We start from the raw sequence: 25,448 nt of genomic DNA on the forward strand, positions 1-25,448 counted from the left end.
CGAATGACAAAAAAAATGTGTTGGTGCAAATTGATTAAAAATAAAAAACAGAAATACCTTTATTTACGTAAGTATTCAAACCCTTTGCTATGAGACTCGAAATTGAGCTCAGGTGCATCCTGTTTCCATTGATCATCCTTGTGATGTTTCTACAACTTAATTGGAGTCCACCTGTGGTAAATTCAATTGATTGGACATGATTTGATGATTTGGAAAGACACACACCTGTCTATATAAGGTCCCACAATTGACAGTGCATGTCAGAGCAAAATCCAAGCCATGAGGTCGAAGGAATTGTCCGTAGAGCTCCGAGACCATCTCTGCATCACTCCACCAATCAGGCCTTGATGGTAGAGTGGCCAAACGGAAGCGTCTCCTCAGTAAAAGGCACATGACAGCCCACTTGGAGTTTGCCCAAAGGCACCTAAAGGACTCTCAGACCATAAGAAACAAGATTCTCTGGTCTGATGAAACCAAGATTGAACTCTTTGGCCAGAATGCCAAATGTCATGTCTGTTGAAACCTGGCACCGTCCCTACGGTGAAGCATGGTGGTGGCAGAATCATGCTGTGGGGATGTTTTTCAGTGGCAGGGACTGGGAGACTAGTCAGGATTGAAGGAAAGATGAACGGAGCAAAGTACAGAGAGATCCTTGATGAAACCCTGCTCCAGAGCGCTCAGGACCTCAGACTGGGGTGAAGGTTCACCTTCCAACAGGACAACGACCCTTAGCACACAGCCAAGACAATGCAGGAGTGGCTTCGGGACAAGTCTCTGAATGTCCTTGAGTGGCCCAGCCAGAGCCCAGACTTGAATCCAATCAAACATCTCTGGAGAGACCTGAAAATAGCTGTGCAGCGACGCTCCCCCTCCAACCTGAAAGAACTTGAGAGGATCTGCAGAGAAGAATGGGAGAAACTCCCCAAATACAGGTGTGCCGAGCTTGTAGCGTCATACTCAAGAAGACTTAAGGCTGTAATTGCTGCCAAAGGTGCTTCAACAAAGTACTGAGTAAAGGGTCTGAATACTTACAGTACCAGTCAAAAGTTTGAACACACTTACTCATTCAAGGGTTTTTCTTTATTTGTACTATTTTCTACATTGTAGAATAATAGTGAAGACATCAAAACTATGAAATAACACATGGAATCATGTAGTAACCAAAAAAGTGTTAATAAATCAAAATATATTTTAGATTCTTCAAAGTAGCCACCCTTTGCCTTGATTACAGTCTTGAAGGAGTTCCCACATATGCTGAGCTCTTGTTGGCTGCTTTTCCTTCACTCTGCGGTCCAACTCATCCCACACCATCTCATTTGGGTTGAGGCCAGGTCATCTGATGCAGCAGTCCATCACTCTCCTTCTTGGTCAAATAGCCCTTACACAGCCTGGAGGTGTATTTTGGTTCATTGTCCTGTTGAAAAACAAATGATAGTCCCACTAAGCCCAAACCAGGGGATGGTGTATCGCTGCAGAATGCTGTGGTAGCCATGCTGGTTAAGTGTGCCTTGAATTCTAAATAAATCACTAACAGTCACCAGCAAAGCACCCCCACACCATCACACCACCTCCATGCTTCATGGTGGGAACCACACATGCAGACATCATCCGTTCACCTACTCTGCGTCTCACAGAGACACGGTAGTTGGAACCAAAAATCTCAGATTTGGACTCCAGACCAAAGGACAGATTTCCACCGGTCTAGTGTCCATTGCTCGTGTTTCTTGGCCCAAGCAAGTCTCTTCTTATTGGTGTCCATTAGTAGTGGTTTCTTTGCAGCAATTCATGAAGTCCTGATTCAAGCAGTCTCCTCTGAACAGTTGATGTTGAAATGTCTGTTACTTGAACTCTGTGAAGCATTTATTTGGGCTGCAATTTCTGAGGCTGGTAAATCAAATGACGTTATCCTCTGCTGCAGAGGTAACTCTGGGTCTTCCTTTCCTGTGGCGGTCCTCATGAGAGCCAGTTTCACCATAGCGCTTGATGGTTTTTGCGACTGCACTTGAAGAAACTTTCAAAGTTCTTGACATTTTCCGTATTGACTGACCTTCATGTCTTAAAGTAATGATGGACTGTCGTTTTCTCTTTGCAAATTTTAGCTCTTCTTGCCATAATATGGACTTGGTCTTTTACCAACTAGAGCTATCTTCTGTATACCACCCTTACCTTGTCACAACACAACTGATTGGCTCAAACGCATTAAGAAGGAAAGAAATTCCACAAATTAACTTTTAAGAAGGCACACCTGTTAATTTAAATGCTTTCCAGGTGAATACATCATGAAGCTGGTTGAGGGAATGCCAAGCGTGTGCAAAGCTGTCATCAAGGCAAAGGGTGGCTATTTGAAGAATCTCAAATATAAAATATGTGTTATTTCATAGTTTTTGATGTCTTCACTATTATTCTACAATATAGAAAATAGTAAAAATAAATAAAAACCCTTGAATGAGTAGGTGTTCTAAAACGTTTGACTGGTAGTTTATATATTTACTGCTGTAACAATGATAAATCTCCATTGGGGGGTGGGGGTAGAATGTCCCCGAGGGAATGTTCATAGGAGGAGCAGCAGGTGAGAAGTGAATGAAACAATACAAATTATTATTTTATAAATAACAGAAGAATACCTTCAATTTTACTTATGGAAGACCATATCTGAGACTTAGAGCAGACAATTATTTTACAATTAAATCTAAACTGTTTTAAAATGTAATTTCATACATAGTGAGGGGAAAAAAGTATTTGATCCCCTGCTGATTTTGTACGTTTTCCCACTGACAAATAAATGATCAGTCTATAATTGTAATGGTAGGTTTATTTGAACAGTGAGAGACAGGAGGGATTTTGTCCCACTCCTCTTTGCAGATCTTCTTCAAATCATTAAGGTTTCGAGGCTGACGTTTGGCAACTCGAACCTTCAGCTCCCTCCACAGATTTTCTATGGGATTAAGGTCTGGAGACTGGCTAGGCTACTCCAGGACCTTAATGTGCTTCTTCTTGAGCCACTCCTTTGTTGCCTTGGCCGTGTGTTTTGGGTCATTGTCATGCTGGAATACCCATCCACGACCCATTTTCAATGCCCTGGCTGAGGGAAGGAGGTTCTCACCCAATATTTGACGGTACATGGCCCCGTCCATCGTCCCTTTGATGCAGTGAAGTTGTCCTGTCCCCTTAGCAGAAAAACACCCCCAAAACATAATGTTTCCACCTCCATGTTTGACGGTGGGGATGGTGTTCTTGGGGTCATAGGCAGCATTCCTCCTCCTCCAAACACAGCGAGTTGAGTTGATGCCAAAGAGCTCCATTTTGGTCTCATCTGACCACAACACTTTCACCCAGTTCTCCTCTGAATTATTCAGATGTTCATTGGCAATCTTCAGACGGGCATGTACAGTATCTCACAAAAGTGAGTACACCCCTCACATTTTTGTAAATATTTGAGTATATCTTTTCATGTGACAATACTGAAGAAATCACACTTTGCTACAATGGAAAGTAGTGAGTGTACAGATTGTATAACAGTGTAAATTTTCTGTCCCCTCAAAATAACTCAACACACAGCCATTAATGTCTAAACCGCTGGCAACAAACGTGAGTACACCCCTAAGTGAAAATGTCAAAATTGGGCCCAATTAGCCATTTTCCATCCCAGGTGTCATGTGACTCATTAGTGTTATAAGGTCTCAGGTGTGAATGGGGAGCAGGTGTGTTAAATTTGGTGTCATCGTTCTCACACTCCCTCATACTGGTCACTGGAAGTTCAACATGGCACCTCATGGCAAAGAACTCTCTGAGGATCTGAAAAAAATAATTGTTGCTCTACATAAAGATGGCCTGGGCTATAAGAAGATTGCCAAGACCCTGAAACTGAGCTGCATCACGGTGGCCAAGACCATACAGTGGTTTAACAGGACAGGTTCCACTCAGAACAGGCCTCGCCATGGTCGACCAAAGAAGTTGAGTGCACGTGCTCAGCGTCATATCCAGAGGTTGTCTTTGGGAAATAGACCTATGAGTGCTGCCAGCATTGCTGCAGAGGTTGAAGGGGTGGGGGGTCAGCCTCTCAGTGCTCAGACTATACGCCGCACACTGCATCAAATTGGTCTGCATGGCTGTCGTCCCAGAAGGAAGCCTCTTCTAAAGATGATGCACAAGAAAGCCTGCAAACAGTTTGCTGAAGACAAGCAGACTAAGGACATGGAACCATGTCCTGTGGTCTGATGAGACCAAGATGAACTTATTTGGTTCAGATGGTGTCAAGCATGTGTGGCGGCAACCAGATGAGGAGTACAAAGACAAGTGTGTCTTGCCTACAGTCAAGCATGGTGGAGGGAGTGTCATGGTCTGGGGCTGCATGAGTGCTGCCGGCACTTGGGAGCTACAGTTCATTGAGGGAACCATGAATGCCAACATGTACTGTGACATACTGAAGCAGAGCATGATCCCCTCCCTTCGGAGACTGGGCCGCAGGGCAGTATTCCAACATGATAACGACCCCAAACACACCTCCAAGACGACCACTGCCTTGCTAAAGAAGCTGAGGGTAAAGGTGATGGACTGGCCAAGCATGTCTCCAGACCTAAACCCTATTGAGCATCTGTGGGGCATCCTCAAACGGAAGGTGGAGGAGTGTAAGGTCTCTAACATCCACCAGCTCCGTGATGTCGTCATGGAGGAGTGAAGAGGACTCCAGTGGCAACCTGTGAAGCTCTGGTGAACTCCATGTCCAAGAGAGTTAAGGCAGTGCTGGAAAATGATGGTGGCCACTCAAAATATTGACACTTTGGGCCCAATTTCGACATTTTCACTTAGGGGTGTACTCACTTTTGTTGCCAGCGGTTTAGACATTAATGGCTTTGTATTGTGTTATTTTGAGGGGACAACAAATTTACACTTATACAATCTGTACACTCACTACTTTACATTGAAGCAGTGTCATTTCTTCAATGTTGTCACATGAAAAGATATACTCAAATATTTACAATAATGTAAGGGGTGTACTCATTTTTTTGAGATACTGTATCGCAGTTGTAAATGAGAACTTGTTCTCAACTGGCTTACCTGGTTAAATAAAAAAAATATGTGCTTTCTTGAGCAGGTGGACCTTGCGGGCGCTGCAGGATTTCAGTCCTTCACGGCGTAGTGTGTTACCAATTGTTTTCTTGATGACTATGGTCCCAGCTGCCTTGAGATCATTGACAAGATCCTCCCGTGTAGTTCTGGGATGATTCCTCACCGTTCTCATGATCATTGCAACACCACGAGGTGAGATCTTGCATGGAGCCCCAGGCCGAGGGAGATTGACAGTTATTTTGTGTTTCTTCCATTTGCGAATAATTCCACCAACGGTTGTCACCTTCTCACCAAGCTGCTTGGCGATGGTCTTGTAGCCCTTTCCAGCCTTGTGTAGGTCTACAATCTTGTCCCTGACATTCTTGGAGAGCTCTTTGGTCTTGGCCATGGTGGAGAGTTTGGAATCTGATTGATTGATTGCTTCTGTGGACAGGTGTCTTTTATACAGGTAACAAGCTGAGATTAGGAGCACTCCCTTTAAGAGTGTGCTCCTAATCTCAGCTCGTTACCTGTATAAAAGACACCTGGGAGCCAGAAATCTTTCTGATTGAGAGGGGGTCAAATACTTATTTCCCTCATTAAAATGCAAATCAATTTCTAACATTTTTGAAATGTGTTTTTGTGTTGTCATTATGGGGTATTGTGTGTAAATTGATCAGGGGGAAAAAACAATTTAATCAATTTCAGAATAAGGCTGTAATGTAACAAAATGTGGAATAAGTCAAAGGGTCTGAATACTTTCAGAATGCACTGTATGTGGATTGTGGGCGGGGATAGGGGTTGACTATTACTTTCCCAGGATATTCACTGGGGAAATGTATCTTTCCAGCTACAGTTCAGGGAAGTTTTTTTGTCAGATATTGAGTAGGAATGGGGATTTGAAAGAATGTTTGTGTCAGAGGACTCTCATTAAAATAATTTTGAGTACTCGCATGTTAGCGCGAAACAGGGCTGAAGGTTAAAAAAAAAAGTGCGGTATTTACAGTATCGTTGTTCCTTTTACTGGTTGTTCTGATACAACTGAAATGTTTTTTAAACATCATTTTACTTCATTTCACTCCACAGGCAATAAGTACATCTTAGTTTGATATTTTAAGTGTTTATAAATGTAACCTGCTAAATGGGTGGACTGGTACATTTAGAATACTTCTATTAGATTATTGGTGAATCAATTCAAACCTTGAGTCGAGTACTCGTGCCCATTTGTAATATCTAGAAACAATTCTGATTTACACTTTTGAAGGAACAAAACTAAAATAAATCTGTTTGATTCTTTAGGGACACAGGCCTACAGTACACATGGTAAATGTAGCCACTGTAATAACCCTAACCCTAACCCATCCTGGCCAGTGACCACCCCCAAGATGGCTGTAAATTACAATGTGTTCTCAACCAACTTGGTAAAATAAGGTTAGCAATAGAAAACTTAAGTGTGTCAAACTGCCCCAACACTAGGACACCTAAAGGTGTGAACACAAAACAAAACCAGCCAACTCACCTGTTCCAATAAAGGGTTGAATAAATGAATGAAATAAAGTGTCATGACATCTACGTCTCTGTCCCCTTGTTTAGACCTGTCCCGTAACCGTCTGCCAGAGCTGCCCGTGGAGGTGTGCATGTTTGTCTCTTTGGAACACCTGAACCTCTACCAGAACTGCCTGCGCTCGCTGCCTGAGAGTCTGCTCAATCTCCAGGCCCTCACCTACCTGAACATAAGGTAACGGACGTACACACACCAGTGGTGGAAAGTTCTTCAAGTTGCACTATGCAGAAATGTCAGTTTATGTGACAAAATAAGCTACTAGTATAGTGTAGAGCAGGGTTTCCCAACTGGTGGCCAGCGGGCCAAATCTGTCCCGCCAGCAATATTTATTGGCCCCCCAAATTAATTGAAGAAGAAGACAATAATATGCAAATGGTGCACAGCAACCGAAAAAGAAAAACTACACCAGTTGGGTAATTCATTAAAAAAATAATCTTAATTTGAATTTACAAACAACAAGGGCTTAATTGGAGTCTATTTCTTTCGATTCTTGGCCTATAGAAAATAACTAGGCCTACCTCAGCCAGTTATGAGGCTTAACAGCATCTTGCACAAGAAAAAAAAAATTGAAGTGGGATTCTTTTAATTAGGCCTACTTACAATTGCAACTGGCCAAAAATGTAGCATCCTACATAAAACAATGTCTGAATGTCTGTGTTGGGAGTCTTGGGATAACCTGCTCCTGTAATGACAGAACATACAGAAAAGACTGTCAGCTTGAGACCTAAATAGCCCTGGATAAGCAGTCACAATAATGTTAGTATTTACTAAATACAGTCATATAGGCTACTAAGTTACTGACTTAATGGGAAAAGTTGCATTTCCCCTCGGACACGACCTTGTGGATGTCGGGTGAGATTAATGTGATTTTGAAGCGCAGGCAGTCCTCGATTGACTTACATGAAAGCCGGTTCCTGTCGTGAGTCTTGATTGCGTTCATAGAGGAAAAGGAGGACTTGCAGGTGTAAGTGGATCCAAACATAATTGTTAGCACATTTTTATTTATTTATTTCAGCTTTATTTAACCAGGTAAGCCAGTTGAGAACAAGTTATAATTTACAACTGCAACCTGGCCAAGATAAAGCAAAGCAGTGCGATAAAAACAACAACACAGAGTTACATATGGGGTAAACAAAACATGAAGTCAAAAATATAACAGAAAATATATATACAGTGTGTGCGAATGTAGTAAGTTATGGAGGTAAGGCAATAAATAGGCCATAGTGCAAAATAGTTACAATTTCGTATTAACACTGGAATGCTAGATGTGCAAAAGATGATGTGCAAATAGAGATACTGGGGTGCAAATGAGCAAAAATAAATAACAATATGGGGATGAGGTAGTTGGGTGGGCTAATTTCAGAATGACATAAAATGCTAGTTTCTTTATTGTGCTGTATTCATCTGAGCATGCCACCCAAGACGCATACACGGACTTGGCACTCCGGAACACATCGCTGATTTGTCTCAATGTTTGGAATTAAATCAGCTCAGTTTGAATTGCCAAAAAAGCAACATTGGAGAGGAATTCCTCAATTTCCAGAATACGAAGGTGGTCAGCTGCTCCCCTCATTTAGCTTTTTCGGAGAAAATCCACAACCTGGTCATGCAGCTTGCAGAACCGCTCCAGCGCTTTTCCTTTACTCAGCAAGTGCATGTCGTTGTGAAGCAGGAGATCATCGTGGGTGGCCTCCGATTCTGTCACAAGCTTGCGGAAAAGACTAAATCAAATCAAATCCAATTGTATTTGTCACATGCGCCGAATACAACAGGTGTAGACCTTACAGTGAAAGGCTTACTTACAAGCCCTTAACCAACAATGCAGTTATAAGAAAGAATACTGAAAAAATACATAAAATAAATAAAATAATAAGAAATAAAAGTAACAAATAATTAAAGAGCAGGAGTAAAATAACAGTAGGGAGGCTATATACAGGGGGTACCGGTACCGAGTCAATGTGCGGGGGCACCGGTTAGTCAAGGTAATTGAGGTAATATGTACATGTAGGTAGAGATTAAAGTGACTATGCATAGATGATAAACCGAGAGTAGCAGCAGCGTAAAAGAGGGGGGAATGTTGGGTGCTTGATGCCCCCTGACAAAGTTGATTATGTGCATGACTTTATCTATCACATCTTTTTGCTCACAGTTTAGTCTGTCACACAGCACACTCTGATGTATGAGACAATGCAAGCCATTCATTTGGGGGGCGATTTGCTTCAGTCTGCTGACCAGGCACCTGTGTCTGCCCACCATAGCAGGAGCCCCGTCGGTGACAACAAAGTATAATTTTTTTTAATGACAGGCTATGCTGCGTCAACAATTCTTCCAGCTTTGTGAATATGATGTCCCCGGTGGTGTGTCCTTTGAGGGGAATCAGTGCCAGTAGCTCTTCTTTAAATTCATTTCCATCAACAATAACAGACATACACACAACTGTGCTACATCGGTGTTGTGAGTACTCTCATCAATAGCCAGGGAAAAATGCTCAGCCTGATTGAGCCCCTCCCGAACAATCCTATGTACATCATCCGCCAGTGCATGGACGCGGCGGCTGGCTGGCTGTTGACACAGACAGGGGCACCTGTTGGACAGACGCAATTATGCTGTCCATAGACTCTGTCCATTCCTCCAACTGTCACTATGCACTTTTTAAATACCTCCGCGTCTGTGAAGGACATGTTGTGTTTGGTTAGAACCCAGGACGCTTTTAGGGAGGCACTTGTGACCTTCTGTTGGTGGGTCAGGCCAGGAAGGAGGATTCTGCTGCTATGTGTGTAGCTTGCAGTTAACCCTTAAATGTTTCTGCGTCGGGCCTCTGTCTGGGGCGGGAATGTCACTTTGAATGTTCCATGCTTAGAGTCATAATAACGTCTGAGATTGAATTCTTTGCAAACAGTGATATTTTCGTTGCAAGTAAGACCCACTGGCTTGGCATTGGAGAAAGATGGTAAGATGAATGCATTTCTCTCTGTCCATTCTTCTCTGAAACTTCTATTTTTATTATCTGCCTTTTGATGCTTTTTGAGTGACACTTTCTCTTGCTAGCAAGCTAATTGTTCTGAACGAATGTTGACGTTAAAAAAAGTAGTGTAGGCTACAGTAGACCAGTTTTTCCCCAACAATAAACGCGCAGCGAAATAGACAAAAATAATAATTGAATAGAGACATTGGTGATTTTATGAGTGTAATCAGATCGAAATTATGTTATTGTCATTGATTTAATTATGTACTAATCAGATGTGTTAAAAATGTTCAATGTGTAGTGTAGGCCTATTAATTGTGCTAATATTAAATGCTAATGATATACTCAAGAGTCATTTTCTATTACGATTTTCTATTACTCAAGTATGACAGTTGTGTACTTTTTCAACCACTGACACACACACGCTCACAGGCCCTCACATACTTGAACATATGGTAATACACACACAGTAGAGTAAATACAGATGTACACATATCTATTTACAAAATTGACATCACACCTGTACTCTTAACCATAGAAAGACGGCCTATGCATGCAAACTACACACACCCATGTAAAGATGTGTGATGCCTAAAACAGATGGTACGCTATTCCCTATATAATGAACTACCATTGAGCCCTATCGGCCCTGGTCAAGAGTAGTGCACTAAATGTGGTCCTCTGTAGCTCAGCTGGTAGAGCACGGCGCTTGTAACGCCAAGGTAGTGGGTTCGATCCCCGGGACCACCCATACACAAAAAAAAATAAAAAAAAAATGTATGCACGCATGACTGTAAGTCGCTTTGGATAAAAGCGTCTGCTAAATGGCATATTAATTAATAATTAATTAATATTAATTAAATAGGGAATAGTGTGCCATTTGGGACGACACCCATGTTCATCGCTTTAATCTTTATTTATGAATGATCTGTTTTGGACATAGAGAAATATCACAGAATATCTGATAAACAAACAGGATTGAGAGGAGAGATGTTTGGTCTGTAACAGAAACCTGTTTTGTCTGGGAAGTATTCTGGGAAGTATTCTGGGATGTATTCTGGGAAGTATTCTGGGAAGTATCCCAGACAGTGGCAATAGAATGTCGAGAACATTGTTCAACATGGTGACTTCCTTTGTTTGATAATATTCAATAACATTCGCCATCTTGCCAGTACACACATAAAAACATCCACCATCACAACTATTTGAATTTGAATGGAGACATGAATTTACCAAGGCTTTAGCCAGAAACATCTCTTACATTTTCTCTCTCCTGTCTTTGTCTGTCTCTGTCTGTCTCTGTCTGTGTCTGTCTCTGTCTGTGTCTGTCTTCTTTCTTTCGGATTCCAGTCGGAACCAGTTGTCGACCCTGCCCAGCCCGGTGTGCAGTCTGCCATTGAAGGTCCTGATCGCCTGTAACAACAAGCTGGTCTCCCTTCCTGAGGAGCTGGGCCAACTACGACAGCTCACAGAACTGGTCAGTACAGGACAGTACACACACACAGACATACACAGACACACAGTTAATGCTTAACTGGCCGTGTGTTGTTTTAGTGTCAAAACCACCATGTTGATTTGCCTGTTTTTTGCCCTTATTGGTAGTCTTTGTGTTGTGGTTTGATTACCGTTTAACCAGGGCATCCTCTTCCTCTCCTCTTCCTCCCTCATCCCTCTCTCCAGGACGTGAGTTGTAATGAGATCCAGACACTCCCTCCTCAGGTTGGTCGGCTGGACTCGCTGCGAGACCTCAACATCCGCCGCAATCACCTGGCCCGCTTGCCCCCAGGTCAACACACACACACTCAACCACCTGGCCTGACGTCATGTCCGCACTGGTCAACACACACACACACACACACACACACACACACACACACACACACACACACACACACACAAAACAACCTGGACCACACACATCAGAATATTTTGAATTGTAATTCTGAAGACCACAATTACTTGATTAGATAAATGTGGCGTGTTAGAGCTGGACAACACACACACTGTTTAATCCTTAACAATCCTTTTTTTGGCACTAAACTACATCCATATACACTGAGTGTACAAAACATTAAGAACACCTGCTCTTTTTATGACAGACTGACCAGGTGAAAGCTATGATTCCTCATTGATGTCACTTGTTAAATCAACTTCAATCAGTGTAGATGAAGGGGAGGTGACATATAAAGAATTATTTTTAAGCATTGAGACAATTGAGACATGGATTGTGTATGTGTGCCTTTCAGAGGGTGAATGGGAAAGACACAAAATGTAAGTGCCTTTGAACTGGGTATGGTAGTAGGTGCAAGGCGCACTGGTTTGTGTCAAGAACTGCAACGCTGCTGGGTTTTTCACGCTCAACAGTTTCCCGTGTGTATCAAGAATGGTCCACCACCCAAAGGACATCCAGCCTACTTGACACAACTGTGGGAAGCATTGAAGTCAACATGGGCCAGCATCCCTGTGGAACGCTGTGTACTTCCATTCATTTTTTAAAACTGGTACCGGGCTACCTTCAGACGTGTCTTGTGAGCCTTGTGGTCGTCCTAGAGCAAAACACCTTTCCATAGAGGGGTCATATTAGAGTGTAGCCCAAACTGTTCGGACGCTACAGACAGAAGTTGGCGGTGGAATTAGATGCAGCCCAATATTAGGAATGTTGTCCATATCATTGTTTAAAAAGCTTAAACTGACAGATGTTTTATTATGCTAATTAGAATTTCAAGGGGCGATGACATCGACTCTAGGGGGTTAAATTTAAACTGTGTGTGTCCTATATCCATACAGAGCTGTCGGAGTTGCCCCTGGTGCGTCTGGACTTCTCTTGTAACAAGGTGACGTCCATCCCTGTGTGTTACCGTAACCTGCGCCACCTACAGAACATCGTGCTGGACAACAACCCACTACAGAACCCACCCGCACAGGTAACGCACACGCATTCACAGTCGAACTATACAATCACGACTATACAAATACACCTTTTTGCTCCTAGTCAGTGACTAGTAAACACACAAACTCTCAGCCTGATTATATAATTATGACCTGCACCACACAAATGTGTTAATAGAACCTAGTCAAACTGTTCCTTCTATTGTCTATCATGTGTTTCTTTCCCTGTCATTCCCAGATTTGTATAAAGGGGATGATCCATATATTTAAGTATCTGAACAATGAGGCCAGCAAGACTACACCTGAGCTCCCAGACTACGACAGGAGACCCCTCGCCTTCGGATCCTGGTGAGAAACACACACTTCCACTGCCAATAAAACTGCAGAGAGGCCAGCCCTGGAAACAGCTGTGTGCAGAGGAACAGCTCCTGTCTTTCTCTGGCAGTATCTCTACTTTTATCTATCCCTCTCTCAATATTTACAGTGAGGGGAAAAAAGTATTTGATCCCCTGCTGATTTTGAACGTTTGCCCACTGACAAAGATATGATCAGTCTATAATTTTAATGGTAGGTTTATTTGAACAGTGAGAGACAGAATAACAACAAAATCCAGAAAAACACATGTCAAAACGTTTATAAATTGATTTGCATTTTAATGAGGGAAATAAGTATTTGACCCCCTCTCAATCAGAAAGATTTCTGGCTCCCAGGTGTCTTTTACACAGGTAACGAGCTGAGATTAGGAGCACACTCTTAAAGGGAGTGCTCCTAATCTCAGTTTGTTACCTGTATAAAAGACACCTGTCCACAGAAGCAATCAATCAATCAGATTCCAAACTCTCCACCATGGCCAAGACCAAAGAGCTCTCCAAGGATGTCAGGGACAAGATTGTAGACCTACACAAGGCTGGAATGGGCTACAAGACCATCGCCAAGCAGCTTGGTGAGAAGGTGACAACAGTTGGTGCGATTATTCGCAAATGGAAGAAACACAAAAGAACTGTCAATCTCCCTCGGCCTGGGGCTCCATGCAAGATCTCACCTCGTGGAGTTGCAATGATCATGAGAATGGTGAGGAATCAGCCCAGAACTACACGGGAGGATCTTGTCAATGATCTCAAGGCTGCTGGGACCATAGTCACCAAGAAAACAATTGGTAACACACTACGCTACGAAGGACTGAAATCCTGCAGCGCCTGCAAGGTCCCCCTGCTCAAGAAAGCACATATACAGGCTCGTCTGAAGTTTGCCAATGAACATCTGAATGATTCAGAGGAGAACTGGGTGATAGTGTTGTGGTCAGATGAGACCAAAATCGAGCCCTTTGGCATCAACTCAACTCGCCGTGTTTGGAGGAGGAGGAATGCTGCCTATGACCCCAAGAACACCATCGCCACAGTCAAACATGGAGGTGGAAACATTATGCTTTGGGGGTGTTTTTCTGCTAAGGGGACAGGACAACTTCACCGCATCAAAGGGACGATGGAAGGGGCCATGTACCGTCAAATCTTGGGTGAGAACCTCCTTCCCTCAGCCAGGGCATTGAAAATGGGTCGTGGATGGGTATTCCAGCATGACAATGACCCAAAACACACGGCCAAGGCAACAAAGGAGTGGCTCAAGAAGAAGCACATTAAGGTCCTGGAGTGGCCTAGCCAGTCTCCAGACCGTAATCCCATAGAAAATCTGTGGAGGGAGCTGAAGGTTCGAGTTGCCAAACGTCAGGCTCGAAACCTTAATGACTTGGAGAAGATCTGCAAAGAGGAGTGGGACAAAATCCCTCCTGAGATGTGTGCAAACCTGGTGGCCAACTACAAGAAACGTCTGACCTCTGTGATTGCCAACAAGGGTTTTGCCACCAAGTACTAAGTCATGTTTTGCAGAGGGGTCAAATACTTATTTCCCTCATTAAAATGCAAATCAATTCATAACATTTTTGACATGTGTTTTTCTGATTTTTTTTGTTGTTATTCTGTCTCTCACTGTTCAAATAAACCTACCATTAAAAGGATATACTGATCATGTCTTTGTCAGTGGGAAAACGTACAAAATCAGCAGGGTATCAAATACTTTTTTCCCTCACTGTATATTTTCTGCTCTACAATCTCTCTTGCTCTCTCAGAGCCCTCTGTAAATGTTCAAAGGTACTCTACTTGACACTGTCCAGCGTTTGGGGAGGAGAGATATACATTTAAATATAGAGGAAGTGAGGGAGTGGTAAAAACAAAACAAAAGGTAGAAAGAGGAAAGGTGGGTAGAGTTTACGAGGGGAGCACAGCTGAAAGAGGGAGTTCATCCATTGAGTTGAGAATGGGACGTACCATAACAACATCCTTGCTCACACCCAGATGTACAAAAAAAAAAAAGATCAGCACAGCTCAAGTGTTTGAAAGCATTTGACATTGTGTTTTGACCCAGGTGGTCTTAAAGTTGGTCTTATCTTCTGTACTCTTAGTGTGGAGGAGCTGTACCCTGGCCGGCCGTACGGAGCGCTGGACTCTGGCTTCAACAGCGTGGACAGTGGAGACAAGAGATGGTCAGGCAACGAGGTGAGACGCACGCACGCACGCCACACACACCACACACACACAAGATGGTCAGGCACTGAGGTAAGATTACAAATAACTCTGGGTCCTCCTAGTAATTGTTGGGTAATTCCACGAATAGAGGACATTTTGGGTAGTGTAACATGGTAAACAAAATTATATATATATCATTTTACATACTTAAATAAAAAGTACTATAGTAAGTGCCAATAAAGTGACAAAGTATCAGGGTTGAACTTAACACGGTTGAGCTTCCCATAATTTTTTTTATTGTTAAAACATTTCCATCATATCTTTCTATGGGTAACAGGATTGACGTGTTATGCTTGACACACTCAGTTTTCTACCAGAAAATTGCCATAAAGAGTAGAACCAGCTCAACTGCTTTTACACTATGATTTGAATATTATATGTTAAATGTTTCTTTTGAAAAAATACTTTAAATTGAATAGTTTCACCATATTAAAATGAAAGTCATGTAACAGGGTTGACCTTAAAGTGTAACTGACAGCATTTTAGCAACATGAAATCTAATTAAAATCTGTTTTTCATTTTCTGTCAAGCGAGCGCTTAGATATGGTCATTTTAAATTCTTAGAATGTTTGGGAATTACTTATACTAAGGCATTTGTGAAAATTATATAGCAATATAGAGAAAGCAGCCGTGCGTTTGGACAGTTAATAAGACACTGCAGTAAATAAAACCAAATAAAAACATCTCTCTCGTCCAGGACCGGAGTCTATGCAGACCGGTGTGCCATAGCCCATCAGAGCTACAGTAGGTCTTTATGCAAACAAGCCATTTGCCACACAGGCCTGCCATCATTCACTTTGAACTGGACTGTGTGTTTACAGGCAGTTGCAACAGCGCCACTTTAGATAATTAGAACACATTCGCCAAAAGCCACAAAATAAACCTGACTGGATTTCTGCAAATTTCACGGGAGTCCTCTTACGTTTGGGAACTTTACAATCCTATTTATCAAACAACCATGAAAAGGTAGGCTATCCCTCAGTTATGCACATCAACAACAACAACAACAACAAGATCAACATCCACTGTTAGCCAGAGCAAGATGTGCTAAAATCTAACGAAGGAACATTAGATAAATGGCCCCATTCATTCTTTACTTTACACGGCTCAGTCGTCCTGGTCCCTTTGCAGAAAAACAGCCCCAAAGCATGATGTTTCCACCCCCATGCTTCACAGTAGGTATGGTGTTCTTTGGATGCAACTCAGCATTCTTTGTCCTCCAAACACGACGAGTTGAGTTTTTACCAAAAAGTTATATTTTGGTTTCATCTGACCATATGACATTCTCCCAATCCTTTTCTGGATCATCCAAATGCACTCTAGCAAACTTCAGACGGGCCTGGACATGTACTGGCTTAAGCAGGGGGACACGTCTGACACTGCAGGATTTGAGTCCCTGGCGGCATAGTGTGTTACTGATGGTAGGCTTTGTTACTTTGGTCCCAGCTCTCTGCAGGTCATTCACTAGGTCCCCCCGTGTGGTTCTGGGATTTTTGCTCACCGTTCTTGTGATCATTTTGACCCCACGGGGTGAGATCTTGCGTGGAGCCCCAGATCGAGGGAGATTATCAGTGGTCTTGTATGTCTTCCATTTCCTAATAATTGCTCCCACAGTTGATTTCTTCAAACCAAGCTGCTTACCTATTGCATATTCAGTCTTTCCAGCCTGGTGCAGGTCTACAATTTTGTCTCTGGTGTCCTTTGACAGCTCTTTGGTCTTGGCCATAGTGGAGTTTGGAGTGTGACTGTTTGAGGTTGTGGACAGGTGTCTTTTATACTGATAACAAGTTCAAACAGGTGCCATTTAATACAGGTAACGAATGGAGGACAGAGGAGCCTCTTAAAGAAGAAGTTACAGGTCTGTGAGAGCCAGAAATCTTGCTTGTTTGTAGGTGACCAAAAACTTTTTTTCCACAATAATTTGCAAATAAATTCATAAAAAATCCTACAATGTGATTTTCTGGATTTTTTTCCCTCAATTTGTCTGTCATAGTTGACGTGTTCCTATGATGAAAATTACAGGCCTCTCATCTTTTTAAGTGGGAGAACTTGCACAATTGGTGGCTGACTAAATACTTTTTTTCCCCACTGTATACCCCCCTTTATTAATTTTCAACCCTGCCATCCTTTCCCTACTTGGGGTTATTAGGGAACAACAATGCCCAGGTCTCTACTTCCAGCCTATACTTACTATCTATTTTACAATAATATTTTTATTTTTATTTTTATTTTTTATATTATGCTCCTGAACTACTTCTCCTCTCAACCTCTCCGATCATTTTCATGATGTCCATCCGGTTTGCTTCTATATGCCATAACTTTCTAACTGTGCTCTTTCCCAAAAGCTCCCAAGATACATCCTATATACTTATTATGGACACAGTATGCTTACATTATTAGTTATCTTGTTATTATTTGTTGTTATTTGTTATTAGTCCCATCCTTCAACTCAATTCAATACATCCCATCTATCTCTTAACACCATCCATATAGGATTTCTATTTGCCATATATATTTCAACCGTACTGTGATGTTTTACAAAAGTTCTGAACCTTTCTATTCTCATTGCTTCTACAGATTGTGAATTAAAAATAAACATTTTAGCTAAAAGTATTATTATATTATTGATTGATTGACTATGACTTTTCAGATCACCCAGTAATGCTATCTGCAAGGTTAGCTCCAGGTAAATATTGCAATCCTTTAGCCATTCCTGGACCTGTGTCCAAAAACAAGCTACAAATGGACAGAACCAAAACAAATGATCTAATGATTCTGTCTCTTCACAGCAAAATCTGCAGAGCTGGGAAGATTGTATCCCCCATATAAATAACATTATATTGGTAGCAAGAATTTTATATAATAATTTAAATTGAAAGATTCAAATTTTTGAATCCGGTGTCGTTTTGCGTGTCAGTTCATAAACACTATGCCATGGGATCGGTACGTCAAAAATCTCTTCCCAACTATTTTGCAATCTATCTGGATGGGGAGCGTTGCTGCACAGCTATTTTCAGGTCTCTCCAGAGATGTTCGATCGGGTTCAAGTCTGGGCTCTGGCTGGGCCACTCAAGGACATTCAGAGACTTGTCCCGAAGCCACTCCTGCATTGTCTTGGTTGTGTGCTTAGGGTCGTTGTCCTGTTGGAAGGTGAACCTTCGCCCCAGTCTGAGGTCCTGAGTGCTCTGGAGCAGGTTTTCATCAAGGATCTCTCTGTACTTCGCTCCGTTCATTTTTGCCTAGATCCTGACTAGTCTCCCTGTCCCTGCCGCTGACAAACGTCCCCACAGCATGATTCTGCCAACACCCTGCTTCACCGTAGGGATGGTGCCAGGTTTCCTCCAGACGTGACGCTTGGCATTCAGGCCAAAGAGTTCAGTCTTGGTTTAGTCAGACCGGAGATCCTTGTTTCTCATGGTCTGAGAGTCCTTTAGGTGCTTTTTGGCAAATATCAAAGCGGGCTGTCATGTGTCTTTTACTGAGGAGTGGCTTCCGTCTGGCCACTCTACCATAAAGGCCTGATTCTTGGGGACCTTCAATGCTGCAGACATTTTTTGGTACCCTTCCCCAGATTTGTGCCTCAACACAAGACTGTCTTTCTATGAATAGTTCCTTCGACCTCATGACTTGGTATTTGCTCTGACATGCACTGTCAACTGTGGGACCTTATATAGACAGGTGTGTGCCTTTCCAAATCCTGTCCAATCAATTGAATTTACCACAGGTGGACTCCAATCAAGTTGTGGAAACATCTCGAGGATCAATGGAAACGGGATGCACCGGAGCTCAATTTCTAGTCTCATAGCAAAGGGTCTGAATACTTATCGTAAATAAAGGATTTCTGTTTAAGAAATCTCAGACCATCAGAAACCAGATTATCTGATCTGATGAAACCTGTGAAGCATGGTGGTGGGAGCATCATGCTGTAGGGATGTTATTCAGCAGCAGGGACTCGGAGACTAGTCAGGATCGAGGGAAAGATGAATGGAGCAAAGTATAGAGAGATCCTTGATGAAAACCTGCTCAAGTACTCAGGACCTCAGACTGGGGCGAAGGTTCACCTTCCAACAGGACAACGACCCTAAGCACACAGCCAAGACCATGCAGGAGTGGCTTCGGGACAAGTCTCTGAATGTCCTTGAGTGGCTCAGCCAGAGCCGGGACTTGAACCCAATCGAACATCTCTGGAGACACCTGAAAATAGCTGTGCAGCGACTCTCCCCATCCAACCTGACAGAGCTTGAGAGGATCTGCAGAGTAGAATGGGAGAAACTCCCCAAATAGAGGTGTGCAAAGCTTATAGCGTCATACACAAGTAGACTCAAGGCTGTAATTGCTGCCAAAGGTGCTTCAACAAAGTACTGAGTAAAGGGTCTGAATACTTATGTAAATGTGATTTTGAAGTGTTTTTCTATATAAACTGAGCAAAAAAAGAAACTTATTTTTCAGTACCCTGTCTTTCAAAGATAATTCATGAAAATCCAAATAACTTCACATATCTTCCTTGTAAAGGGTTAAAACACGGTTTCCCATGCTTTTTCAATTACATTTTACATTTAATCATTTAGCAGACGCTCTTATCTAGAGCGACTTACAGGTAGTGAGTGCATACATTATTTTTATTTATTTTTCATACTGGCCCCCCGTGGGAATTGAACCCACAACCCTGGCGTTGCAAGCGCCATGCTCTACCAACTGAGCTATACGGGATCAATGAACCATAAACAATTAATGAACATGCACCTGTGGAAAGGACACTTAAGGTCACAGTTATGAAAACTTTGGACACTAAAGAGGCCTTTCTACTGACTCTGACAAACACCAAAAGAAAGATGCCCAGGATCCCTGCTCATCTGCGTGAACGTGCCTTAGTTTTGCTGCAAGGAGGCATGAGGACTGCAGATGTGACCAGGGCAATAAATTGCAAAGTCCGTACTGTGAGACGCCTAAGACATTGCTACAGGGAGACAGGACGGACAGCTGATCGTCCTCGCTGTGGCAGACCACGTGTAACAACACCTGCACAGGATCGGTACATCCGAACATCACACCTGCGGGACAGGTACAGGATGGCAACAGCAACTGCCCGAGTTACACCAGGAACGCACAATCCCTCCATCAGTGCTCACACTGTCCGCAATAGGCTGAGAGAGGCTGGACTGAGGGCTTGTAGGCTTGTTGTAAGGCAGGTCCTCACCAGATAAAACCGGCAACAACGTCGCCTATGGGCACAAACCCACCGTCGCTTGACCAGACAGGACTGGCAAAAAGTGCTCTTCACTGGCAAGTCGCGGTTTTGTCTCACCAGGGGTGATGGTCGGATTTGTGTTCATCGTCGATGGAATGAGTGTTACACCGAGGCCTGTACTCTGGAGCGGGATCGATTTGGAGGTGGAGGGTCCGTCGTGGTCTGGGGAGGTGTGTCACAGCATCATCGGACTGAGCTTGTTGTCATTGCAGGCAATCTCAACGCTGTGCGTTACAGGGAAGATATCCTCCTCCCTCATGTGGTACCCTTCCTGCAGGCTCATCCTGACATGACCCTCCAGCATGACAATGCCACCAGCCATACTGCTCGTTCTGTGCTTGATTTCCTGCAAGACAGGAATGTCAGTGTTCTGCCATGGCCAGCGAAGAGCCCGGATCTCAATCCCATTGAGCATGTCAGGGACCTGTTGGATGGAGGGTGAGGGCTAGGGCCATTCCCCCCAGAAATGTCTGGGAACTTGCAGGTGCCTTGGTGGAAGAGTGGGGTAACATCTCACAGCAAGAACTGGCAAATCTGGTGCAGTAGAAGAGGAGGAGATGCACTGCAGTACTTAATGCAGCTGGTGGCCACACCAGATACTGACTGTTACTTTTGATTTTGACCCCCCTTTGTTCAGGGACACATTATTCCATTTCTGTTAGTCACATGTCTGTGGAACTTGTTCAGTTTATGTCTCAGTTGTTGAATCTTGTTATGTTCATACAAATATTTACACATTATATACATTTGCAAAAATATTTAAAAACCTTTATTTTGCTTTGTCATTATGTGGTATTGTGTGTAGATTGATGAGAAAAAAATAACAACAATTTCAATCCATTTTATTATAAGGCTGTAACGTAACAAAGTGTGGAAAAAGTCAAGGGGTCTGAATACTTTCCAAATGCACTTTATATCATTAATAAATACAGGTTGTTGACACTTGTAGAAGCTAATCTCGCAATGTTTCTTTCACTCCTGCTATCCATACTTTCTCTTTCATCCCTTGTGTTCCTACAGCCCACAGATGAGTTGTCGGACCTTCCACTGCGTGTGGCAGAGATAACCAAAGAACAGAGACAGCGGAGGGAGCGGGAGGAGCACAGGACGACTGGCTCCCATCCTTTGACCAACGGCACATGTGAGAATCAACGCATGTCTGTCTGTTTGTGTGTGAACTGTAGTGTAGTGTCATGTACTGTATTTACAGTTTTATTCACAGTATTATTCAATTGTATTCTAGCTTGGGTACCAGTCTGTTTGTGTTAGCATTTCACTTCCTGACACTCCTTGTCATGCCAGACTGTTTGGCATGTGACACGGCGTACAGGGAGTGGAATGTTTGCATAAAACGGGTCTAGATTATATTCTACATCTGTGGAAATATACACTGAACAAAAATATAAAGGCAACATGCAAAGTGTTGCTCCCATGTTTCATGAGCTGAAATAAAAGATTCCAGAAATGTTCCATACGCAAAAAAAGCTTACATCCCTGTTCGTGAGCATTTCCCCATTGCCAATATAATCAATCCACCTGACAGGTCTGTCATATCAGGAAGCTGATTAAACAGCATGATCATTACACAGGTGCAACTTGTGCTGGGGACAATAAAAGGCCACTCTAAAATGTGCAGTTTTGTCACACAACACAATGCCACAGATGTCTGTTTTGAGGGAGTGTGCAATTGGCATGCTGACTGCAGGAATGTCCACCAGAGATGTTGCCAGAGAATTTATTGTTAATTTCTCTACCATAAGCCGCCTCCAATGTCGTTTTAGAGAATTTGGCAATACGTCCAACCGGCCTCACAACCACAGAACACGTGTAACAACACCAGCCCAGGACCTCCACATCCAGCTTCTTCACCTGCGGGATCGTCTGAGACCAGACACTCGGACTGCTGATGAAACTGTGGGTTTGCACAACAGAAGTATATCTGCACAAACTGTCAAACCGTCTCAGGGAAGCTCATCTTCGTGCTTGTCATCCTCACCAGGGTCTTGACATGACTGCAGTTCGGCGTTGTAACCCGACTTCAGTGGGCAAATGGTCACCTTCAATGGCCGCTGGCACGCTGGAGAAGTGTGCTCTTCATGGATGAATCCGGGTTTTAACTGTACCGGGCAGACCGCGTGCCATACAACGTGTATGGCGTCGTCTGGGCGAGTGGTTTGCTGATGTCAACGTTGTGAACAGAGAGCCCCATGATGGCACTGGGGTTATGGTATGGGCAGGCATAAACTACGGACAACGAACACAATTTGCATTTTATCGCTGGCAATTTGAGCGCACAGAAAGACCATGACGAGATCTTGAGGCCCATAGTCGTGCCATTCAGCCGCCGCCATCACCTCATGTTTCAGCATGATAATGCACGGCCCCATGTTGCAAGGATCTGTACACAATTTATTGAAGCTGAAAATGTCCCAGTTATTCCATGGCCTGCATACTCACCAGACATGTCACCCATTGAGCATGTTTGGGATGCTCTGGATCAACGTGTACGACAGCGTGTTCCAGTTCCTGCCAATATCCAGCAATTTCGCACAGCCATTGAAGAGGAGCGGGACAACATTCCACAGCCCACAATCAACAGCCTGATCAACTCTATGTGAAGGAGATGTCACGCTGCATGAGGCAAATGGTGGTCACACCAGATACTGACTGGTTTTCTGATCCACCCCTCTACTTTTTTTTTAAAGGTATCTGTGACCAATGAATTGATTTCAATTGACTGATTTCCTTATATGAACTGTAACTCAGTAAAATCTTTGAAATTGTTGCATGTTGCATAACATTTTTTTGTTCAGTGTACATTCTACATCTTGCGTCTTTGTACGCTGAACTGGTGTGTAATCTGTCTTTCTGTCTTGTCTGTCTTTAGTAGAGGCAGAGCTGGAGCAGATAGACTTTATAGACAGTTATACAGGAGAGGAGGAGGAGGAGGAGGGTAGGAGGGGAGAAGGAGCAGAAACCATCAGCCTCAGTTCCCAGTTCATGGCTTACATTGAGCGCCGCATCACCAGAGAGGTAAGTGTGTTACATGTATTTGTGTGTGTGTGATATAAAATATATATTCCATTCAGCAGACGCTTTTATCCAAAGGGACTTACAGTCATGCGTGCATACATTTTTGCCCCAATGGGAATCACACCCGTACAAGCGCCATGCTCCGCCAACTCAACCAACTGTGTGTGTGTGTCTGTGTGTGTGCGACTGGCCAGTGTGTACAGGACTGTATGTAGAAGGCTGGGGGTGCGTTCCTCACAACATAACGTTATGCAACATTTAATTCAACAGAAACTACTGTTCTGAATGAACAGTTGAAGAACCTGATTATGGTGGCCCGGAAAGCAATTGTGTATGGTGTGCTGCATGAGTTTTGCAATTTGAAATGGTCACATCCATATTGATTAGACCACACCTCGCCACACTCTACAAACGGGGGCAAACGTACCTTAAAGGCTGTTGAATGGTGCGCACCGTTTTGGGGAAACGTGTCATTCAGTGCAAATCTTCACACAACATAGCAAACGTTGAACTGAACTGAACGCACCCCTGGTGTGTGTTTGTGGTGTAAGAGCGATCGTGGCTAGTGTATTGATGACTGTCTCTTTGTAGGGCTCTCCAGTGAAGTCCAACTCCTCCAGAGACTCAAGGACAGACGACCCGAGGCGACACAATTCTCTGCAGAACAGGTAAGAAGACGTACACACAAACCCACTACCTATCTATCTAGTAACTTGACCTATAACAATGTTCCCTCTAAGCAGTAGCCCAGATACTGCCGCGCAGAAATATCAGCCCACAGAGAGGAGCATGAGATTGAACTTCACTCAACTTTCTAGAGCAGTGGTCACCAACCGGTCGATCGCGATCCACTGATCGATCTCCAAGGCGTTCGTAGTCGATCGCCAAACAGTTCTGTAAAAAACCCAACGATAAAGCCTTCTGTTCCTATTTTTACTTTTTTGTCAGTGTTCCTATTTATGTATTTTGTCACGGTTCGCCCTGCGCGCCGGGTAGGCGAACGGTTGCTATTTTAAACCATTTCATTTGTCTGAAGGTACAATCTCTGCCTTCCCGGCTGGCCCAGAGAGCAAATCAAGTGCACTATAGACCTACTGCTGGCCATTCGGATGGCTCAGATGACCTTGTCTGCAGTAAAGTAGCAGGCAGAAAAGAAAGCTACAGCAAAGTTGATACTGTGAGATTTCAGAATGTTTAAAACCGTGACTAGAGAGAGACTGTCAACGAATACAGCAAAGAGATGCTGTTCTATGAGTGAGTTCATGTTTAAGTTCTTTCTCAGCACTGTCAACTTTTATAAAACCATAAAATGCGCGTTCTTCCTATTTCCACTCAGTGCTACAACAAGCACTGCAGCAGTAATGAATGAGTAGGAAAGTGTATCTATAGGCTTGCATTGTTGTTATTATTAGCGGCTTGGGTCTTTTTTAATATCGAGGAATATTTCACTTTCTCTGTTCATGGGAGTGACAACATGAATTTGTGCATGAGGCAGTGCGACTTGAGTTTCGCAGTCAGCTGGAAGACTGTGTCCCTTTTTGGTCCGTGTCAGTGGAGGAAAGGGCGAGCGGAGAGATGTTGAGAGGCGGACCCTCAGTCTGCTGCTCTCTCCCTCCGCTGAGACTGACCATCAGATGCAGGCACCCATCAGCCCAGTAAAATAAAAATAAAAAGCCAATTATTATTTAAATGTATGCTCACTCACCTGTGCTTCACAAGGAATACAACAACGGATCTATTACCGGTGTGATCATATAGCCTACCTCTAATTTTGAAATATATATATTTTTAATGGCCCGAACAGCAATGCATTCATTGGCAGGGCAATTCAAGCAAAGCTAAGATGCGATGATGATGTATTGGGCCTATAGCTTACTGCACAAACCTCATTGCTACAGCACTGTTTTTAATTGGTTAATGTTGCTTAGGCTTACACTTTTCAAGTCATGTTAAAAAAAAATCTGAGCGGTAGTTTTCGGCTTGCATTTTGACTCGGTGATCTTAACTCAGAAAAGGTTGGTGACCACTGTTGTAGAGTTTTCCCTGTTAACACTATCAACGTTTCCCTTTACTGTGGCAATTGTGATCGAATCAACACAATGTTAGACACTTTCAATGCAA

At 43.2% G+C, this 25,448-nt stretch overlaps 1 protein-coding gene across 8 annotated transcripts in view; it reads left to right on the forward strand.

Moving 5' to 3' along the window:
- LOC311106060 (DISP complex protein LRCH3-like) overlaps positions 1-25,448 on the forward strand; it is a 75,476-nt gene that overhangs the window by 22,181 nt on the left and 27,847 nt on the right. For all 8 annotated transcript variants that reach the window (XM_084148347.1, XM_084148349.1, XM_084148352.1 and 5 more), the window contains exons 2-10: positions 6,643-6,787; positions 10,929-11,055; positions 11,259-11,364; positions 12,366-12,502; positions 12,706-12,815; positions 14,923-15,016; positions 21,315-21,435; positions 23,182-23,327; positions 23,919-23,995. In XM_084148347.1, the coding sequence (XP_084004473.1) occupies positions 6,643-6,787; positions 10,929-11,055; positions 11,259-11,364; positions 12,366-12,502; positions 12,706-12,815; positions 14,923-15,016; positions 21,315-21,435; positions 23,182-23,327; positions 23,919-23,995 (1,063 nt within the window). The remainder of the gene's footprint in view (positions 1-6,642; positions 6,788-10,928; positions 11,056-11,258; positions 11,365-12,365; positions 12,503-12,705; positions 12,816-14,922; positions 15,017-21,314; positions 21,436-23,181; positions 23,328-23,918; positions 23,996-25,448) is intronic.

This window comes from Coregonus lavaretus (assembly GCF_964263955.1).
Source record: "Coregonus lavaretus genome assembly, chromosome: 30".
NCBI classification, from domain to species: domain Eukaryota; kingdom Metazoa; phylum Chordata; class Actinopteri; order Salmoniformes; family Salmonidae; genus Coregonus; species Coregonus lavaretus.